This window comes from Megalobrama amblycephala, linkage group LG1 (assembly GCF_018812025.1).
Source record: "Megalobrama amblycephala isolate DHTTF-2021 linkage group LG1, ASM1881202v1, whole genome shotgun sequence".
NCBI lineage: Eukaryota > Metazoa > Chordata > Actinopteri > Cypriniformes > Xenocyprididae > Megalobrama > Megalobrama amblycephala.
This window is the reverse complement of record NC_063044.1, coordinates 2,795,632-2,815,477: the sequence shown is the minus strand read 5'-3', so window position 1 is coordinate 2,815,477 and position 19,846 is coordinate 2,795,632. Positions and strand designations below refer to the sequence as shown.

General features: G+C 43.5%; 1 protein-coding gene across 2 annotated transcripts; it reads right to left on the bottom strand.

Annotated features, from left to right (window-relative positions):
* Window positions 1-2,491: 2,491 nt before the first annotated feature.
* On the bottom strand, window positions 2,492-14,189 carry LOC125251062. 2 transcript variants are annotated; one of them, XR_007180927.1, is made up of 3 exons: window positions 14,053-14,189; window positions 10,105-10,154; window positions 2,492-4,500 (listed from the first exon to the last, which is right to left on the bottom strand). XR_007180927.1 is itself a non-coding variant. In XM_048163998.1 (2 exons), the coding sequence occupies exons 1-2, from the start codon at window positions 10,997-10,999 to the stop codon at window positions 4,151-4,153; spliced, it is 1,245 nt and encodes a 414-aa protein (XP_048019955.1). In that variant the 3' UTR covers window positions 2,492-4,150. The 2 variants fall into 2 exon arrangements, 1 of the variants encoding a protein (XP_048019955.1); XM_048163998.1 differs by lacking the exon at window positions 14,053-14,189 and having other exon boundaries at window positions 10,105-10,999.
* Window positions 14,190-19,846: the final 5,657 nt, after the last annotated feature.

The window sequence follows — 19,846 nt, the reverse complement described above, 5'->3', positions numbered from 1 at the left end:
AATAGGGCCGGCATACTCACCTTCATTCATATTTTTGCTGAGGAACCGAGATAGATATCTGGCCGCTCAGCTGTGACTCAAAGCTATGGCAGGGGAACGTAACGTCTCCGTTCCCTCCTTCTGGGAATGGGGGTTACACTAGTAACCTAGACGTTCCCATTCAGTCAGTCACGTTCGACGTTACGTCGATACTGACGTAATGGGGTCCCGTGGAAAGCGCCATAGCAACTGAACCACGTTACGAGTGTTAGGGAGGCAGGTGCTGGCAGGCTGAGGCGTGCCAATGCAAATGCGGCCCATACTCGCAACCCTCCAGCGCCCAGAGTAAGCCCAGGAATGTCTTCCATACCGGTGGGATGGAGAGGACAGGGCGTTACCGTGGAGAAGTCGAAGCTGCTGTTCCTACCCCACGGGGAAGAGTGCTTCGGAACTCAATCCCACGTTTTTAAAACGCCAGGAAAGCGTTCCCCGAGGAGGGGAAAGCTACGGAGACCACACCCTGCCCGAAGGGAGGTAATGTGTGGAAAACACATATGGACTGGACTGAGAACAGTAACGCATATGGAAGATCTCTGATGTAGGTCCTACCTTCCGGGAGGAACGACTAGCAATCAGAGATAGGGCAAAACGAAGCCGCCCAGGGAAAGACACAAGTTTACCAACAGGGAAACCTTACCGTGGACAAACACATATGGGATTACCCGAGGGGAATCACAGCATATGGGCATCTAGTCCAGTACAAGGGCAGACCAGCTGGGCATACACACGAGTACTGGACCTAGCGCCGGACGCCTCCGCCGCGTCTGGCTGCCGCAGGATGCAGGAGGAACTCCACAGGGTTCGCCGTTACGGGGAACTGAACTGAGGAGCGGGAAAAGTGCTCGCATTCCCTCTCCCGAGGGAAATGGCACAGCAAGCGAACACACATGGCTATCTACGAGTAGACAGCACACAGGTGGACACCGGTTCCACTCAGAGATTATAATACCTCGCGAATGTGTTCGGTGTCGCCCAGCCTGCAGCTCTGCAGATGTCTGCAACAGAGGCGCCGTGCGCCAACGCCCAGGAAGAAGCAACACCCCGAGTGGAGTGAGCTCGCAACCCGAGGGGGCACGGCTCGCCTTGGGACTGGTACGCCAAGGCGATGGCATCCACTATCCAGTGGGCCAACCTCTGTTTGGAGACAGCCTTCCCCTTCTGCTGACCTCCAAAACAGACAAAGAGCTGCTCAGAGCTTCTGAAGCTCTGCGTGCGGTCCACGTAAACGCGCAAAGCACGAACGGGACACAGCAACGCCAGGGTTGGGTCTGCCTCCTCCGGGGGCAGCGCTTGCAGGTTCACCACCTGGTCCCGGAAGGGAGTGGTGGGAACCTTGGGCACATATCCAGGCCGGGGTCTCAAGATCACGTGAGAGTAGTCCGGCCCGAATTCCAGGCACGAATCGCTGACCGAAAATGCTTGCAGGTCCCCAACCCTCTTGAAGGAGGCGAGCGCGGTCAGGAGCAGTGTCTTGAGAGACAGATGTTTCAGCTCAGCTGACTCAAGGGGCTCGAAGGGAGCTCTCCGGAGGCCCGAGAGGGCAACGGAGAGGTCCCAGGAGGGAATGAGGCGAGGCCTAGGGGGATTTAACCTCCTGGCGCCTCTGAGGAACCTGATGATCAGGTCGTGCTTTCCTAGTGACTTGCCATCGAGCACATTGTGATGCGCTGCGATGGCGGCCACATAAACCTTCAGGGTGGAAGGGGACAGCCTCCGTTCCAAACCCTCTTGAAGGAAGGAAAGCACAACACCGACCGGGCATTTCCGGGGGTCTTCCCGGTGGGAAGAACACCACTCAACGAACAGACTCCACTTCATGGCGTAAGCGCGCCTCGTAGAGGGGGCTCTGGCCGAAGTGATGGTGTCAACTACCGCGGGCGGTAGGCCACTCAAGTCTGCCACATCCCGTCCAGGGACCACACGTGGAGGTTCCAGAGATCAGGACGCGGGTGCCATATGGTGCCCTGCCCCTGAGAAAGGAGGTCCTTCCTCAGGGGGATGCGCCAGGGATAGGCTGTCGCGAGGAGCATGAGTTCCGGGAACCAGGTCCGGTTGGGCCAGTATGGCTCAACTAGCAAGACCTGCTCCTCGTCCTCCCTGACCTTGCACAGTGTCTGTGCAAGGAGGCTCACTGGGGGAAACGCATACTTGCGTAGGCCCCGGGGCCAGCTGTGTGCCAGTGCATCTGTGCCGAGGATCCCCTCGGTCAGCGAATAAAACAACTGGCAATGGGCGGATTCCTGAGAGGCGAACAGGTCTACCTGTGCCTCCCCGAACCGGCTCCATATCAGCTGGACCGCCTGGGGGTGGAGTCTCCATTCCCCCGGGAGCGTGAGCTGTCGTGAGAGCGCGTTGGCCGCACGATTGAGCTCGCCCGGGATGTAGGAGGCGCGCAGCGACCTGAGTCGGCGCTGACTCCACAGGAGGAGATGGCGGGCGAGTTGCGACTGTTGTGGCCAGTCTGCAGTGTCCTAAGATGATTCTGTTTCCTTCTCAAAAAAGCTCTCAGAGTCAGAAGTTCCAGGTCTTCAAAAGATATTCTTTATTGCCAGGCAACAAAGTGAGATGTCAGCTTCTCATCAGGCATCACATCTGATCTAAACAACGTTAATCAGCTCGTTTTATATGTTTCTCTTATCGTTACAGATCCAATTAGGATTCCTCTAGTTATCTTTTTCTTTTAACTCCACCCTGGCGTTTTGCCACTGTTATCTATGAATACTCCTCAGCTTTGATTTTAATGGTGGCGGATCGCCAGCCGCTATATTTTTTAAAAACATGCTTTAATGGTTTCTTTGGTGCCTTCCACAGCTTGCTACTGTAATTGCTATATTTTTAAAAACATGCTTTAATGGTTTCTTTGGTGCCTTCCACAGCTTGCTACTGTAATTTGCTTTGAATACACTTATATTTCATTTACGCTTGATGCTCTTAGTACAGAAAACCCGGTACTTTCCAGTGCTTTTCATGCAAGCTATTCTCTACTGGTAATACGTTAATAATCAATGAATTTTCCCAACACATCCCCCTTTGGGGCTCTCTTTAGCCCCACTTCTATGCCCTTATCCCAGAGCATGTCCTCATAGGTGAGCCTGTTTCCTTCTTCTTTCTTAGTGACCAAGAATAGTCACCCATCTTTTTCTACCAAGTGACTTTCCCATGGGGACACACTCCAGAGGAGAATGAGACCAAACATCTCCCCCCTTTGTTTGGCTAGAGAGGAGTAAAAGATCCCATCTCCCTACCTAAAACCTTCTTTTAGGGGGATACTTCTTCACATTTTAATTGATTCACAAGCTTTGGTTATATCAGTAGATCAATGCACTTCAGTGATTACATTATACAGTAATAGGATAATGGCAGTAGTATAATGCACATATATGTATATATAGTCCCACGATGCCAGAGGAACTCTCAGGCGCTTCCGGTGGCCTGGAGCGCTATCTGGACTGCTCCACCGTTGCCAGAGGTACCTGGACCTGCCTAGGGTACTATCTGGAGTTGGGACTGACAGCGGGTTTTTAAACCACCAGTAGAGTCAGCCCTTGCTGCTAAGCACTGAGGTGCTTGTCGATCCTTCCTCCAGTCACCAATAGGATTCTCAATGGATAAGTGAGTGCACATTACATTCAAAAGTGAGCTTTCATTGGTTAAATAAAAATAATAAAAATAGTAAAAAGGCCTTCATATTCTTTTCCCTGTAATCGGGTTGCATCATCCCTCGGTCAACCAAGCGCCACTTTTTTTGTGGGTTTTTTTTTTGTTTGTTTTTTTTCTACGCTTGGCTTTGTGCCGGATGATGGCCTGCTTCTGACCCTCATTCGTCCCCTCTCATTCTTAAAGTGATATTTAATAGTGTGTAGGTATTTATAATAATGGAAAAACAAAAATAAAAATAAAAATCGGAAGGGGGTTTATGCCAAAATAACAAACAAAACATCCACTTACTAACTGCCTACTCTACCCATTGTCTAAAATGCTTACTTGAGTTTTTGCCCCAAAAGAAAATACATGTTCTTGCCTACCTCCCTCTCTATCAAAAACAGCATTAAATTCAGGGTCAAAAATAAAAAAGTGGCACCCCTTCCATTTTTCCCAGTTAAGGGTTTCTTTATGGGAATTCGTCCAGCTCATCGAGGCCTGGACCTATTGGATACACTCCAGTTGTCGTGGTGCATCCAATGTCAACCCCAGATTGTTTTACAGACACATTCACCATCTGCTTGGCTGCTGCACCCGCCATCGTTGATCTGAGAAAAGGTAACACACAACAAAACAACAGCACAAAAATTCCAAGAGCAACTGCTATTATTACTCCCACCTTTACCAGCCATTCTTTCCATGAGCCAAAAAGAGAGTCAAACCACTCTCCAATTTTTCTGTCTCTTCCAGCATTTTCAGTGACTTCTGTTCTCAGACTCTTTAGCTTCTTCATGGCTTTGGTAAAGGATCCATCAGGTGCTATATTGTTTGGGATAAAGGTACAACAGTCAATTCCAAACATCACGCAAACCCCGCCTTTTTCCGCGAGTAACCAATTTAGCGCTTGCCTGTTCTGCCAGGTCATTTTACTGGTGTATTTCAATTGTTCTCCCAGAGCCATCAGAGCATCATCTGTATAATTAATAAATCTTTGCTGATTATAGTAAATGTAGTTAATCCATTCAGCATTCTTATTTGGGGTTATCCAAACAAATATAGACTCAAATCCTGATTTCACTTAATCTCTTGCCTTGAATTCATGTGGTATGCCTCTAGGCTGGCCTATTGCGTCTATTATCACATTAGGATCTGGTTTGTATGCTCTTTTGGCTCTATGTCCGGGAGTTACATGCTGGCTTGGTGTTTCATCATCTGGGTCCCAATCAATCATTGTTACTTCTTGAGCTAGTCTTACTCTAGCACATATCCCTTTCCACCCCTTTGTTAAGGTGGCTCTTAGTCGTTTGCCTCCACATATCCAAAAATGATCAGCAATTGCTTCATCTCTTGCTTCAAATTGATCTATTATTGGGAAGGCTAGTGTGGCATTTTCACAAGCTTCTTTAGTTGTAATAACTGTCATGTTAATATTTACAGTAGCTGTAGCATATATTCTACTAAATGCTTTATGTACATTTGGATTTTCATACATGTCCCCATCTAAGTGCCAAATTATTCCACACTGTCCTTGAAAGTTTCCATAATCTACATCCCCTTTTGACTTGTTGAAGCATTCATATATTAAGGTTCGATCAAAGACATAGTTACTGGGAGTTTCTCTTCGCCTTAGGTCAATTCTTACATCTAATTTTCTACATTCATCTCCCCAATATTCTTGCTCATAGTACCTGTGATAATATTTATTTCCCAGTAATGCCAGACACTCTGCAGGGCAATAAGGAGCAACTCGCCCTGATATATTTACACAGTGATTCGAGTAAAATCTGGCACAATGAGCAAAGCTATATTCGTCAGGCACCACTGTTAACTTTTTCAAAGGAGATGGCGAGCACAACAAACAAGTCTCTCTCTTTGATTGTTTGGCAGTATATTCTGCCCACTTATACCACTCATTATGATAAGCAATGTCCAACAATTTTTCTTTGTGCATTTCTAAAGCCATATCATACCCTAATCCTTCATAGTCAGTGTCATTCAGGTCTGCAGCTCGTTTCCTTATTGATCTATTTACAACAGTACCTTGAGTTGAATTAATCATTCTGAGTTGGATCACTTCCGATGATTTCCTCAAGGTCTTGAAGATTGAGGGTGGGAAAGTCTCCTGTGATGTTGAGGCCTGGGAGGTAACTGGCTGGGGATCCGCTGTCTGCAGTGGGGTAGGTCAATACCTTGGAGTTCGGTGAGGAATCCATTTGGCTGAGGTTGTTCACTGGTGGAGGGTCCTGCCTCAGGAGATTGGTCACCTGACGGCTCTGGATCAGTGGCAGCTGATTCAGCAGGTACATCAGCAGCAGGGTCAATGTCAAGACCCTCCTCCCCAGTTTCACCTGCTTGTGGGGCGTCATCATGTCCCCGCATCTCATCTCGTGTCTCAGGTTGCTCAGCTTCCCTAGAAGAAGGTTCAGCAACAACATTACTAGGTCCCTCACCTGGATCCCCTGGCCCCTCCCCTTCTTGGGCATCTTGGTCTGCATCTTCTTCTGCATCCTCTGCCTCTTCTTCTCTCCGTCTCAGCCTTGGCACCCTAGTACAATGATTTAAATGATACCAAGTCGTTCGTCCTTCTACTTGGACTGCAGTTGGGGTTGCTCTTACTACAGTATAAGGTCCTTCTCGCCTTGGCTCATTCCATCTCCTCCTGAAAACTCTCAAATAGACCTGATCTCCAGGAAGCACTGGACAGGGTGCCTCTTCCTCCTCTCTTGGCCCCCTGTTTTGCTCCTGAGTATGTATGGCTTCATGTATGGAAGTCAATTGTCTCATATAGGCCCTTATTTCAGTCTCAAGTTGTTCTAGGGGCGGTCCTTCATACGGGCCTCTCAAATGGGGCGCAGGCATGAGTCTCCCTGTCAACATCTCATGGGGAGTCAGATTTGTCACTCTGTTAGTTTGCATGCGGTAACTCATAAGGGCAAGGGGTAACGCATCTACCCAGTTAAGTTTTGTATCTGCACAAATCTTGTTGAGTTTGGCCTTGAGGGTGCCATTGGCACGTTCAACGATACCCTGAGAGGAAGGGTGGTAGATGCAGCCTAATCTCTGCTTGATTCGTAGCTGTTGTATTACTGTCTTCACTGTTCTTTGAATGAAGGTTGAGCCATTGTCAGAACTAATCTGGGATGGTATGCCAAATCTTGGGATAACCTCTCTGGTCAAGAATCTGATTACTGTCTTAGCTCCTTGATCTGCTGAGGGTTCTGCTTCCACCCATCTACTAAATCGATCTATTATCACTAGCATGTATCTTTTCCCCCTTACAGATTTAATCATGTCCACATAATCTAGTACTAGGTGCTGTTTTGCATTTCACTTATGTGCTCAAGAGTCGGAACCGGTTGGATTAAAACTGATGGTGCCATCACAGCCAACTGACACCCTGAGGCCTGTTTTGCAAAAGAGTCCGCAGCATTATTTCCTTTAATTACAAAATCATTACCTTTCTTATGTGCCTGACATTTAATTATAGCCAATCTAGTTGGATACATCATAGCTGAGATTAATTTAGTAATTTGGTCTCCATGTTGGATTGGTGTTCCATCACTCTTTTTGAACCCTCTTTGTTTCCATACTGCTCCAAATAAATGGCATACTCCATGTGCATATGCAGAGTCAGTATAGATGTTTGCTACTTGATCCTTTGCCAATAGACATGCCTCAGTAAGTGCCCGTAATTCTGCCTATTGGGCTGAGCATGGCTGTTCACAATGTTTGAGTAAGACCGGGATAAAGTCATCTCCTTCCCTTTTTACAACTGCAAATCCAGCATGGTTCCCCAAATGATCTCTAAAGCATGATCCATCAACAAAATAATCAACATTTGCATCAGAAATTGGAATTGATTCCAAATCTGGTCTCAATCGAGTGAATGCCAGAGATTCTGTCACACACTCATGTGGGGTTCCTTCTCCCTCCAAAGGGATGAAGTTTGCTGGATTTGTTGTTGTACATCGTTTGATAGTAATGTCAGGATATGTTAACAGGCTAGAATACGTAAGGCATCTTGCCTGTGTCAAAACAAATCTTCCTTTTTCTAATAGTTCAGCCACCTTGTGGTGAGTATATATGATGACTGGGTAGCCCATTGTCACAGTTGATGCTTTATTATAAGCAAAATATACAGCTGCTAAACCTTGCTGATAGCATGGCGGGTAGCCTTGGGCTACACTATCCAATTTGGTGCTATAGTAAGCAAGTGGCTGTTTTTTCCTGCCACTACATGTCTCTTGCATTAGTACTGCTGAAGCATAGCCATCTTTTCTATCAGCAACATATAAATGAAATACCTTACCATAATCTGGCGTAGCAAGTGCAGGAGCAGTTTGGAGCTCCTTTTTTAATGTTTCAAAGGCAATCAGTGCTTCAGTATCCCATACAAGTTTTGCTCTGAGATTTTGATGACCAGCTTGTTTCATCATTGCCCTTAACCCTCTGGAGTCTGAGGCTGATTTGGGGCCTGGAGAAGTTTTGACATGCCCTGACATTTGTGCTTTTTTCAGTTGTTCATAAACATATTAATGACACAAGTGTCATTACACTGTATTCAGCACAAACTAGGCTACCATAATATGTGAGGAACATGTGTGTACATGTTTGTGTTTTTGAAGGAATAACGTTTATGCGTGGTTACTGAAAAAACAAAAAACTTAAGTCACTGATATAAGGCCAATAAAAGTATATTAAATCTGTGTTCACAAGACTTTTGGGTATTGAAGGTTGTAGACTAGAGTTTTTGCTTCAAAATTATGTAAAAATTATGCTGACTGCTCTTTCATTTATAACAATATACTGATTTAGTTTTTGTAAGACACTTTTTGCCAAGAAACACGGTATGCGAGGAGGCGTGAATCTCCATGAATAATGGCTCATTCTCACCTGTGAAGACAAAAGAATTGAATAGTAATGACCTGAAAAGACTTGCATATTAATGAGGCATTTCAGTCAGGTAGGCTGTGAAAAAAAACTTCTGTGATGTCTCAAGCTCATCATGGTATATGAAACATACAGAAAAATTTTATTACAATATAAAATAATGGTTTTATATTATACTTTAAAATATAATGTATTTCTGTGATGCAAAGAGTCTGAATATAGGCTTTTAGTTTAAAAGCATGCACATTTGGAGAAATATAGGATTCTCATATGTTTATGTCAATTTTCTATACAGAGGAGTTATTTTTTATTTAATATTCATTGTTATCTCTATGAGCGCTGGTGTTTGCAATTCATACTGCAGCCGGAGGGCGCTCTGTGCATTTTAGTCCACAAATTCACCTAAGAAGAAGACGATATTCCATGAATGGTGTTTACCAATTCATACTACAGCCGGAGGGCGCTAAAGAAACAAAAACTCACTTAAAACTTATCAATAGAAGAAAACAAACAGGAATTTACTGAATGTCTTCCAGAGATCGCTAACCATGGCTTTTTCATCCAGATAAACAATTTTCAAGGCAATAAATACACGATTGAGATGATGAATGCATGTGTTGTCTCTGAATTTGCCTGTGAATAGCGCTGGCTCCGTGGGTGTGGCCGCATTAGTGGGTAATGAGCTGAATCACGGACTTCTGACATGGCTCTCTTTTCATACAGATTACATAAACACAGAATGTTTGTTTTCGATTTGACTTGCACGATTTAAAACCTGACATTTCAACGTTTTGTTAGACATAAGTATGAATTTTTTGTGATTAGTATTCACTAAGTTACACTTCATTTTCTGAGAACTATCAGATTGGACTTCGTTCAGAGGGAGATGAGCGATCACGCATCATGTTAGTTTTCTTTATTTTACAAAAAGCACAACATTTTGTTTTTACTCTGAGTGTATACAAATAAAAGGAGATATTCTATAGTTTCAATTGATGTATTACTTATGTTTCTATGACAAAAAATGACAGAGTATTTTAAGTCTGTTTTGCTGCAATGTGAAAAAAAACCTGCAAAACGCGCCGACGCGTTTTTAGACCTCAGAGTGTTAATGGGGCTGTTTTTATTGCATATTCTTCAATCCAATCAGCACTAAACCCTGTCATACCTAAAAAGGTCATCATTTGTCCCACAGTTTGGGGCTGTGGCGCTTTGCTAATTCCTTCTAATTGGCTTGGAGAAATTGCTTTTGTCTGGTGAGCAATAATTCGGCCTAAATATTCTACTTGTGTCATACAATACTGTAACTTTTCTTTGAGGCCTTGTGACCTTCTTCTGCTAATTTGGTGAGCACTTTGATGGAATCTTGATGGCACTGTTCCAATGTTGTTGAACAGATTAACAAATCATCCACATATTGTATCAGTGTGCTATCCAGTCTCAGATCTTCCAAATCAACCTTTAATACTTGGTTAAATACATGTGGTGAGTGTTTGAACCCCTGGGGCATCCTGGTGTATGTATACTGTTTACCTTGGTAAGTGAAGGAAAAAAGGTGTCTGCTCTCTTCCGCTAGAGGAACGCTGAAAAACGCAGAACAGAGATCAATAACTGTGAAATAATTAGCAGCAGGTGGAACATTCGTCAACAACGTGTGTGGGTTTGGGACCTCAGCAGGCCAGTCTTCCACTACCTCATTCACTGCCCTTAGGTCATGGACTAACCTCCACTTTGACTTATTGGCTTTCTCAACAGGTAAAATGGGTGTGTTACAATAGCTAACTGTTTCAATTAACACCCCTGCTTTAATTAACCCTTCAATTGTTTTCCTAATCCCTTCCACTGCTTCAGGCTTGAGTGGGTATTGTTGTTTTCTGGGTAACTGAACACCTGGCTTTGTCTTAATTCTTACTGGATTGGCAGATTTTACTAAACCTACATCTGTATCATGTTTGGACCACAATTTTTGTGGTACTCTTTGTTCCATTTCCATCATCAATTCATCCAATTTGGAATTCAATTCTTTTTTCATTTCCCTAGTTTCCACTATCATTTTTGGTATTCCTTTCATTTTAGTCTGACAGAGGATTTTAAGATACATCATATCTGTAGTTTGAAAGATAAATGGGTTTTCTGTGGCCTCCCATGCTTTCCCTTTTGCATGTAACATCATTGGTCCTAAGTCCTCAGGTCGACATCCCTCACTTATGTATAAAGTAACATGTGGAGTTGAATTATCTATCCTAAACCATTTTTGGATAAACCTATTTTCTTCAATTTGTAAGGCTGCCCCCTTTGGTCCCACTACTAAATACTCAGAGTTTAAGGGTATTTCCAGTTCTTTGGTCTGTTCTAACCACTGTTTCTCTAGCTCAGGGTCTCTGGTAGGGTCATATCTCATTGTACAATGAAATTCAGTTTCGGGCATGACTGGATTCTTAAGTTGTTCTTTTATATATTTTCCCCATTTGTTAATAGTTTCTCCTACTTCTTTTTCCAAATTTCCTAGCCAATATATATTTGGTCTTTTTGTTCTTCTGTTACAACCATCTGTCTAATTCTCTTGTCATCTATGTATATTCCTTCTGGAGAGCACCATATTTGTAATTTCAGTTTGCATATTGCATCTCTTCCTAGCAAGTTGACTGGTGTCTGTTCTGATATTAGGACTGGAATCTTTACTTCAGAGTCTTTGACTTTTATGGTGACAGGGGCCGTCATTTGGATTAGCTGCGTTTGTCCCGAGAATCCTACTGTCTTGACATACTTGCCAGACTTGGGGAGATGAGAGGCATATTTTGGGCTTAGGCAAGAAAAAGTGGCCCCAGTGTCAAGCATCATTGGCGTTATCTTGTCCTCTACCTTAACCTGCAGCATAGGTTCTTGATCAGCATCAGAAGATATCATTGGAAGCTGACTTCTCCCCGTAGGATTCTCTGGGCATCCCTAATAACCTTGATTCGGACCTCGCCATGGATTGACGGGTCCTGATATGGGGTTCTGAGGATTGTGTTGCCATGGTTGCTGCATTTGTCCTGTAGGTGGCATATTCAATGGCCATGGGTTGGTTGGACAATCCTTCTTGTTATATCCGAATTGGTTGCATCCCCAACACATTCCTGGAGGACCATTCTTCTGTTGAGTGTTGAACTGTCTCCCTCTTTCTCTTCCTCTTTGCTGTTGTTCAGCTGGGTTCCTGTTGTTCTGCTGTTCAGGTAAGTAGATCACAATTGGTGCATTTGGTTGTTGCACACCTCCTGCAGGTGCAGGCGTGTTCTGAGGGACTGGTACTGGCACTGATGCTGGTGCTGCTGCCATCACTGGAGCCTGCGCTGGTGTCACAACTGAAGCTTGCATAGGTGGGCTTGACATGTTCACTGTGGCCATCACTGCAGTCTGGTCTTCACCACTCTTCAGGGTACCTTGAACTTTTTTCTTTTTGCTGGTCAGGTCTTCTAGTTGTAGTTGAGTCAATTTTCTTTGCAGTTCTCTTTCTTGGTTCTTCAGTTTTTGTTCATTCCTCCTATATTGTTCCACTGCATGGGCCACATGGTCACAGAACTCCTTTGTTGTCTTTGAGTTCAGGCCCACTACATCTTCCAATCTTGCTTTTACTGCTGAGGGCATGGCTTCCAGTATGGCAGTTCTGAAGAGTGTTGTCATCACCATGTCTCCTTCTGGATCCTTTTCCAGTTCTTCTTTCCATCTTCTTAACTGTTTCTGGATGTAGGAGGTAGGGTTCTCCATTTCTCCCAACTGTTCTCCCTTCAGCAGCTTGGGATCCATTTGTGTCGGGTAGTGTTTCCGCAGTACTCTCCATATCATGGATCGGTACTGATCAAAGGTGGTGGCATCCTTCCTTGTTCCTCCTACTGCAGACTTCAAACCTGCATCCTCGAGGATCTCATTGGTCTTGGCTCCTCCCACACTCTTTGTCAGTAAGGCCTTGATGTCTCCAATGGCCAGTATCTTTCCCATTGTTTCTGCTTCCAATAGTCGAATCCATTTTCCAGCTCCTTCATGTATGTCTGGTAGACGAGCCACAAGTCCTTCTAAGTCTTGTCCCGCCCAGGGCACGTATTGCGCCTGTTCCCCCTTAATCAGAATGGGAAGTTGCTTTTTCTTCTTTTGTAGCATAGGTGCTTGGTGTACAGAGGCCAGCAGGTCACCTGTGACTTCTGGGTCCAGCATTGAGTTGTGTCCTCCTGGAGAGTATCTCCCTTGTGTTTGAAAGGGGTTTAGATCACCCCACTCTTCTGCCAAGTTTCCTATTGGGTGTGGCGTTAGGATTGGCATGGACTCTGCGGGGGATATGAGTTGCCTCTCTCCCCTGTTTCTCCACATCGGATCTCCTGGAGGTATTTTCTCAAGTCGAAGAGTTCCTGAGACCCTTCTGTATTCCTCCTGTGAGCTATTTCTTCTGTGTCTTCCCAAAGGGCTGACTGAACGTGCTCTTCTTCTTTGCCAATGTTCATCCTCCTCTTCCTCAAGGCTCCTTCTCAGGTTTCGAGCCCTTCTAGTCAGGTGTCTTTGTTGTTTTTCCAGACTTAGCTCTTCAACCACTTCCTGAAGCTTGTTCAGCTCATGATCCAATGTGTCCACACTGCCACTTTCTCCCTGTTCTAGTGTCATGGGTTCATTGTCACCATCTCTTCCAGCTCTGTAGAAATAGGGGTTGTCCAATAATGCATTTCTTTTTCCTCTTTTTCGTTCTTCTTGTCTTTTTTGTTTCACATAGGAGCAGTCCATCAGTGGGTTCCATTACTCTTCTTCTCTTTGTTCTTGTTGTTGTTGTTGTGTCTTTGTACTCGCTGTTAGCCTCCTCTTCATTGGTACAGGCTTACTAGTTTTTTTCTGTCCATTTTTCTCTTGATAGCTTCCTTGCCCATTATCTTCATGGTGGGCATACTCCTCTTCTCTTTCTCTCATTTGTTGTTCTTCATCATCCTCTTCATCAGTTTCAACAACACTTAAATTTCCATCCACCTCTAATGTACCTCTTACCATAGGCATTTGCTTTTTTATTTCCTGGTAGGGAGGTGCATAGGGAGGTGGGCGCTCCACCTTTTCTTCCATTTTCTTTTTCTGTTCTTCCATTTGTTTCTTCTTGTGATCTTTTATTGCTTGCTGTATGAAGAGATCTAAAACCTCCTGCTCTTTTTGTCTCTTTTGTTCTCTTTTCTTAGTTTTGTCGTGTGGTTTATGGTTCTTTATTAATGCTTTCATTTCTCTACACATTGCTACATCAAATGTTCCCTCTGCTCAAGCCATTGTGTTTTGTGACCAATCTTTTACCTCTTTAACCCCAGTTAAATAATTTTCCAATTTTATTATAACTCTTCACCGGATTAGTCAGACGAGGACCACTAAAAGTATCCGACCCCTGACCTTCACCGGACTTGTACTGGGTTGAGGACTTTAAAACAATAGTTTGATGGTCTTTCTTTTTCTCATGTATTTTAAAATTGCTCTTATTTGTACCTCAGTCAATGGCTTCGGAGTCACGTCTTCCAGATCCAGCCAACTGTAATTGTTGCGTTTCCAAATAATGTCTTCCCCCAAGCAGATCAATTCAAAACTCCAGAGCTCGTTCTCCTCAACTCTCCGCCCAATTGCTGTTATTCCTCCTGCCCAATATGAATAAGTGAGACATGAGGTTAAATTTGCATTAAATCCTCCTACTACTGTTATTGAAATTTGTAATTGTGTTTTGGGAAAGGTAATGAAATCCAATGGCTCAAACACTTCAATCAAACTTTCTCTCTCTCTAGTATTCAAAATCCTGCTCCCCTTCCTCCCCCTCTTTCGCTTCTGCTTCCCTGCTTGAGGGTCTGTCATCCTCCACAGTCACTGGCTGCTCCTCCACTTCCCTCTTGCCCCTCCTTATCTCCACCCACAAGTGATGTATGTGTTCTGGGTTGTTCCTCAGCACCACTGACACTGCCAGTTTTCCCAGCGTCCAATTAGTGGTTGTGACACTTTTAACTCTTTTTTTAAAACTTTTTTTCCTAATTTAAAAATCTTGTCACTTTCCCACTGTACTGGTCTTGTGCATGAATTTACAATGATGTAAATATTTTGCAATATAGTTGCTCCTCCTAAATCCTGAGGCCAACGATACCCAACATTTCTTTTCAGGTAGGGAATGAGAATTGGGTCTAATTCTATTTCTGCTGTTGTCAGCAATGCTTCTAGAAGTGTTGTTCTAGGATGGCAAAATTTAGCTAAATATGGCCTTAGCTTTTCAAGTGTTCGTTTTTTAATTTCTCCACTCCAATCCACTAAAGGCCATTGTTACAACAGAGACACGGAGGCAGAGGTAAAAGCAATCCAGGTAAGTTTATTACACAAATAGCTGAGCACAGGGTGATGGTAAGCAGATATAAAGTTCTTGAGAGATGAAGGGAATGAAATACTGATAAAATATTCAATTAATCGAGGTTTTGATTTTACTGATAAATCTTTCAGCAACTGTTCTTTTTTCTGTTCAGTAAGCTCCCTCCTCTGCCCGTCAATGTCTATATATTCAGTTTCAAGCCAAAAATGATTTCGTATCCCTTGGGACTCTTTTAATGCTTGTCTAAATTTGGTTTCTTCTCTATGCAGTCTCATACACTCCCTCATTCTATCTTTCTCATATTCTGAGACAAATAATTCAAACATGGATCCTGGCCAACTGTTGCTTCTTAGAAAGGAATTTCTCTGTTTCTGCTCCACTACACACTCACACACACACACACCTCTCTCCCCTCCTCAAGCTCACTGACACTTCAATGCGCACTCACACACCCGGGATTTCACTCACACTTCATATACAATATATTTACAATACATTAACTTTTTTCTGATTTTTGTGACAGTGGGAAAACAATTCAGTCTTATTTATTTATTTTATTTATCAATGGCTGCGTTTCTTTATTTGGATCGCAGCGTCTGCAATCTGGAAAATGTCCAAATAATCTGCAACACAAAGTCTTTGGAGTATTTTTTGTTCTCACATATATTTTCTCACATTTTACATTTCCATTTTTATTTTGGTTCTCATTATCCATTAATAAGCTTGTTCTCCCAATTCACAAAAACGCCTTTGAATGATTTCATCAATCCTAAGCATACTGTTTTCCTCAATGCAAATTATACAAAGCCAAAGAATTCTTCTATCCACCTTATTTCACTTTTTTCCTTACTTTACACTTTATACACTATTATACAACACAATTACAGGGCTGCCCACTCTTCACAAGGCTTTCCCTGACACACATCAAACAACAAACGCACTTCTGCGCACACACATTCCTCTGTGCCTCCTTCAGGCAGACAGAGGTGCACTTCTGCATAAAACACTTCTCATGTAGCCAACTTCTGGCAAAACGCACTTCTGCGTGTAAAATACTACTTCTACAGCCAACTTCTGGCAAAACGCACTTCTGCGTGTTAAATACTTCTAAAGCCAACTTCTGGCACAACGCACTTCTGCGTGTTAAATACTTCTAAAGCCAACTTCTGGCACAACGCACTTCTGCGTGTTAAATACTACTAATCTACGCATGCGCTATCTTCAAAGACCTGGAAATTGTTCCTCATTTTAATATTCACAATAAATCATTTTAATCTTAATTCTTTCATTTATTATTTCAATTTAAATTTAAGTTCGTTTGGCTGAGGTTTTATAGTTACCACCCAGGCATAAGCTCACAAGGGGCCATACAAAACAAATATAAGCAAAAGTGCTTACCTCTTTGTTTGGCGCCTTTTTGTTTTGTAGGGCCTCCTGCAGCAGTCCCGCCGTGGGGGTCACCTCTGACCTCTCGCTGCTCCTGCCTGCCACTCGCCAATTATGTTGTGGCCAGTCTGCAGTGTCCTAAGATGATTCTGTTTCCTTCTCAAAAAAGCTCTCAGAGTCAGAAGTTCCAGGTCTTCAAAAGATATTCTTTATTGCCAGGCAACAAAGTGAGATGTCAGCTTCTCATCAGGCATCACATCTGATCTAAACAACGTTAATCAGCTCGTTTTATATGTTTCTCTTATCGTTACAGATCCAATTAGGATTCCTCTAGTTATCTTTTTCTTTTAACTCCACCCTGGCGTTTTGCCACTGTTATCTATGAATACTCCTCAGCTTTGATTTTAATGGTGGCGGATCGCCAGCCGCTATATTTTTTAAAAACATGCTTTAATGGTTTCTTTGGTGCCTTCCACAGCTTGCTACTGTAATTGCTATATTTTTAAAAACATGCTTTAATGGTTTCTTTGGTGCCTTCCACAGCTTGCTACTGTAATTGCTATATTTTTAAAAACAAGCTTTAATGGTTTCTTTGGTGCCTTCCACAGCTTGCTACTGTAATTTGCTTTGAATACACTTATATTTCATTTACGCTTGATGCTCTTAGTGCAGAAAACCCGGTACTTTCCAGTGCTTTTCATGCAAGCTATTCTCTACTGGTAATACGTTAATAATCAATGAATTTTCCCAACACAACATACGACGGGAGCGTAGACCACCCTGGTGGTTGATGTACGCTACAGTCGATGTGTTGTCCGTCCGGACCAGTACATGCTTGCCCTGCAACAGCGGTCGAAACCGGCGCAGCGCAAGGAGTACTGCCAGCAACTCGAGGCAGTTGATGTGCCAATGGCAATGGGGTCCTGTCCAGGAGCCCGACGCCGACTGATCCAGGATTGGTCGTAACCCCCCGCCTTTCTTGGGTACTATGAAGTAAGGGCTGTAAAACCCAGACTTCATCTTGGCTTGAGGGACAGGCTCTATTGCGTCCTTCGCCAAAAGAACCGCAATCTCCGCCCGCAGGACAGAGGCGTTGGGACCTGTCACCGAGGTGAACAGAACACCACTGAACCTGGGGGGACGCCTGGCGAACTGAATCGCGTAGCCAAGTCTGATTGTCCGAATGAGCCAACGGGACGGGTTGGGAAGGCGTAGCCACGCCCCCAAGCTCCGTACAAGTGGAACCATCCGGACAACAGAAGTACCCACGGGGGGGCAGCATGGAGCACTGTGGCCCAACTCGGGAGGCAGTGCGTCCCGAAGTCGAGGCTGTGAGTGGGGTCCACTCACATGGCTCAGAGTGGGCAGGGTGGCGTGGGAAGGCAGTGCATTCCCGGGACGCCAAGACCCTGCCCGTGGCGAAGGAAGGAGTGGCTGAGAGAGAGGGAGCGAAGGCTCGCTCACCCCCAGCGCAGACCTTCTTATATGACCCAGAGGTTTCGGAAATTGCTCTTTTATTGAAAATGTAGGTACAGAACAGTATCAGAACAGAATCGCGCTCTGACAACGGAAGTGATGTCTCGCACATATACTTCAATGAGTGTCAGACATCACTGCCGCTGTCAGAGCGCGATCAGACATCACTAAAGGAGTCATGAACGGAGTTGGACATAGTGGTGTATTAGAGGTAAAAAATGATATAAATACTGTTCAGTTTCTCACACAAACTGATCGTTTCGTGTCTGAGGACATCAATGTGTCGTCACAAGCCGCAGGGTTTAATTTGGATTTGTCTAAGCAAGCTTTATTTACTCTTATAGATGAAGTTACCATCTACTGCCATTAAACGACTGACAGACGGCAGCGGTTGGAGTTAAAAATCATCATTTGTGTTCTACTGAAGAAACAAAGTCACCTACATCTTGGATGCGCTGGGGTAAGCAGATACACATCAAATTTTCATTTTTGGGTGAACTATCCCTTTAAGGTTGAACCACTGTAGTCACATGAGCTAATTTAACAATGTTTTTACTATCTTTCTGGGCCTTGAAAGTTGCAATTACGTTGCAGTTTGGGGTCAGAAAGCACTCAGATTTCATCACAAATATCTTAATTTGTCTTACAGGTGTGGAACAACATGAGGGAGAGTAATTAATTACAGAAATTTCATTTTTTTTGGTTGAACTAACCCTTTAAGGGCCATGTAATATTTTATTTATTTAGATAAAAAGAACATCTGAGGGTTTTGACCTATAATGCCTTTACAATATAGTGATGCAGTTAGACAGACTAGGTATTTGTATGTACAAATCATACAAATGCCCCATTCTGAAACATATATTTACATTGAAAAGAAATTTAAGATCCACCTTTGATTGTTGAGAGACTTTCTGGTGCATTTCACTTATAGCCATTAAGATTTCCTGTAGCATTTTCATTGGTCAGACATGGAAGTCTATTCTGATTGATAACATTTGACACTGTTTAATTTAAGAGCACGGAGAGATTCACGATTGCACACTACACAGTCTGATGGTGCACGAGACGAAACAGTTCACTTGTATATTTGAGAGCTTGCGTCGTTTTCTGCGCGTTACAATAATGCGCTCTCGACATTTGTAATTAAAATATGGCATAGAAGCCTGCGGGTATGATTAAAATTTTGCGCAGTACCTGCAATCTCGCGCTGACATTCAGGCTCTGTAACTGAAATGTGTGAGTGACAGGAGGAGGCGGGTGTGTGTCAAACTCGCTGTTGGGGAGATGCAAAGCAGTTGCACTGTCAACGCATTTCTGATAAAGATTACTTAACACATCATTGAATTTGTTTAAGGCAGTTAAGGCGCATTCATTCATCTTTTTTAATACTGCTCCTAGGGCTGGACGATTATGGCCTAAAATCAAAACCTCGATTAATTGAACATTTTACCTCGATCACGATTAATGAACAATTATTTTGTTTCTGTGCCGATTATGCCGATTTCAAAACACAGCTTCAGGAAGCATCGGAGCATAAATGAATCAGTGTATCGAATTTGCTGTTCAGAGCACCAAAGTCACGTGATTTCATCCGTTTGGCAGTTTGACACGCGATCTGAATCATGATTCGATACACTGATTAATTTATGCTCTGAATCTTCCTGAAGCAGTGTTTTGAAATCGGCCATCACTAAATAAGTTGTTTTTTTTTTTTTTTGGTGCACCAAAAATATTCTCGTGGCTTTATAATATTAATATTGAACCACTGTGCTCACATGAACTGATTTAAATATGTTTTTAGTACATTAATGGATCTTGACAGAGGAAGTGACATTGCTCCCTATGCTGGCCTCACTGAGTCATCGGATTTCATCAAAAATATCTTAATTTGTGTTCTGAAGATGAATGAAGGTCTTATGGGTGTGGAACGACATGAGTAATAAATTACAGAATTTTCATTTTTGGGTGAACTAACCCTTTAAACTAAATGTAATAAATCATTCTCACATTTTTTTTTTTTTTTTTTTTTAATTGACGTTTAATCAGGTCCTTGTCCGGCTAGGCAAGTAAAAT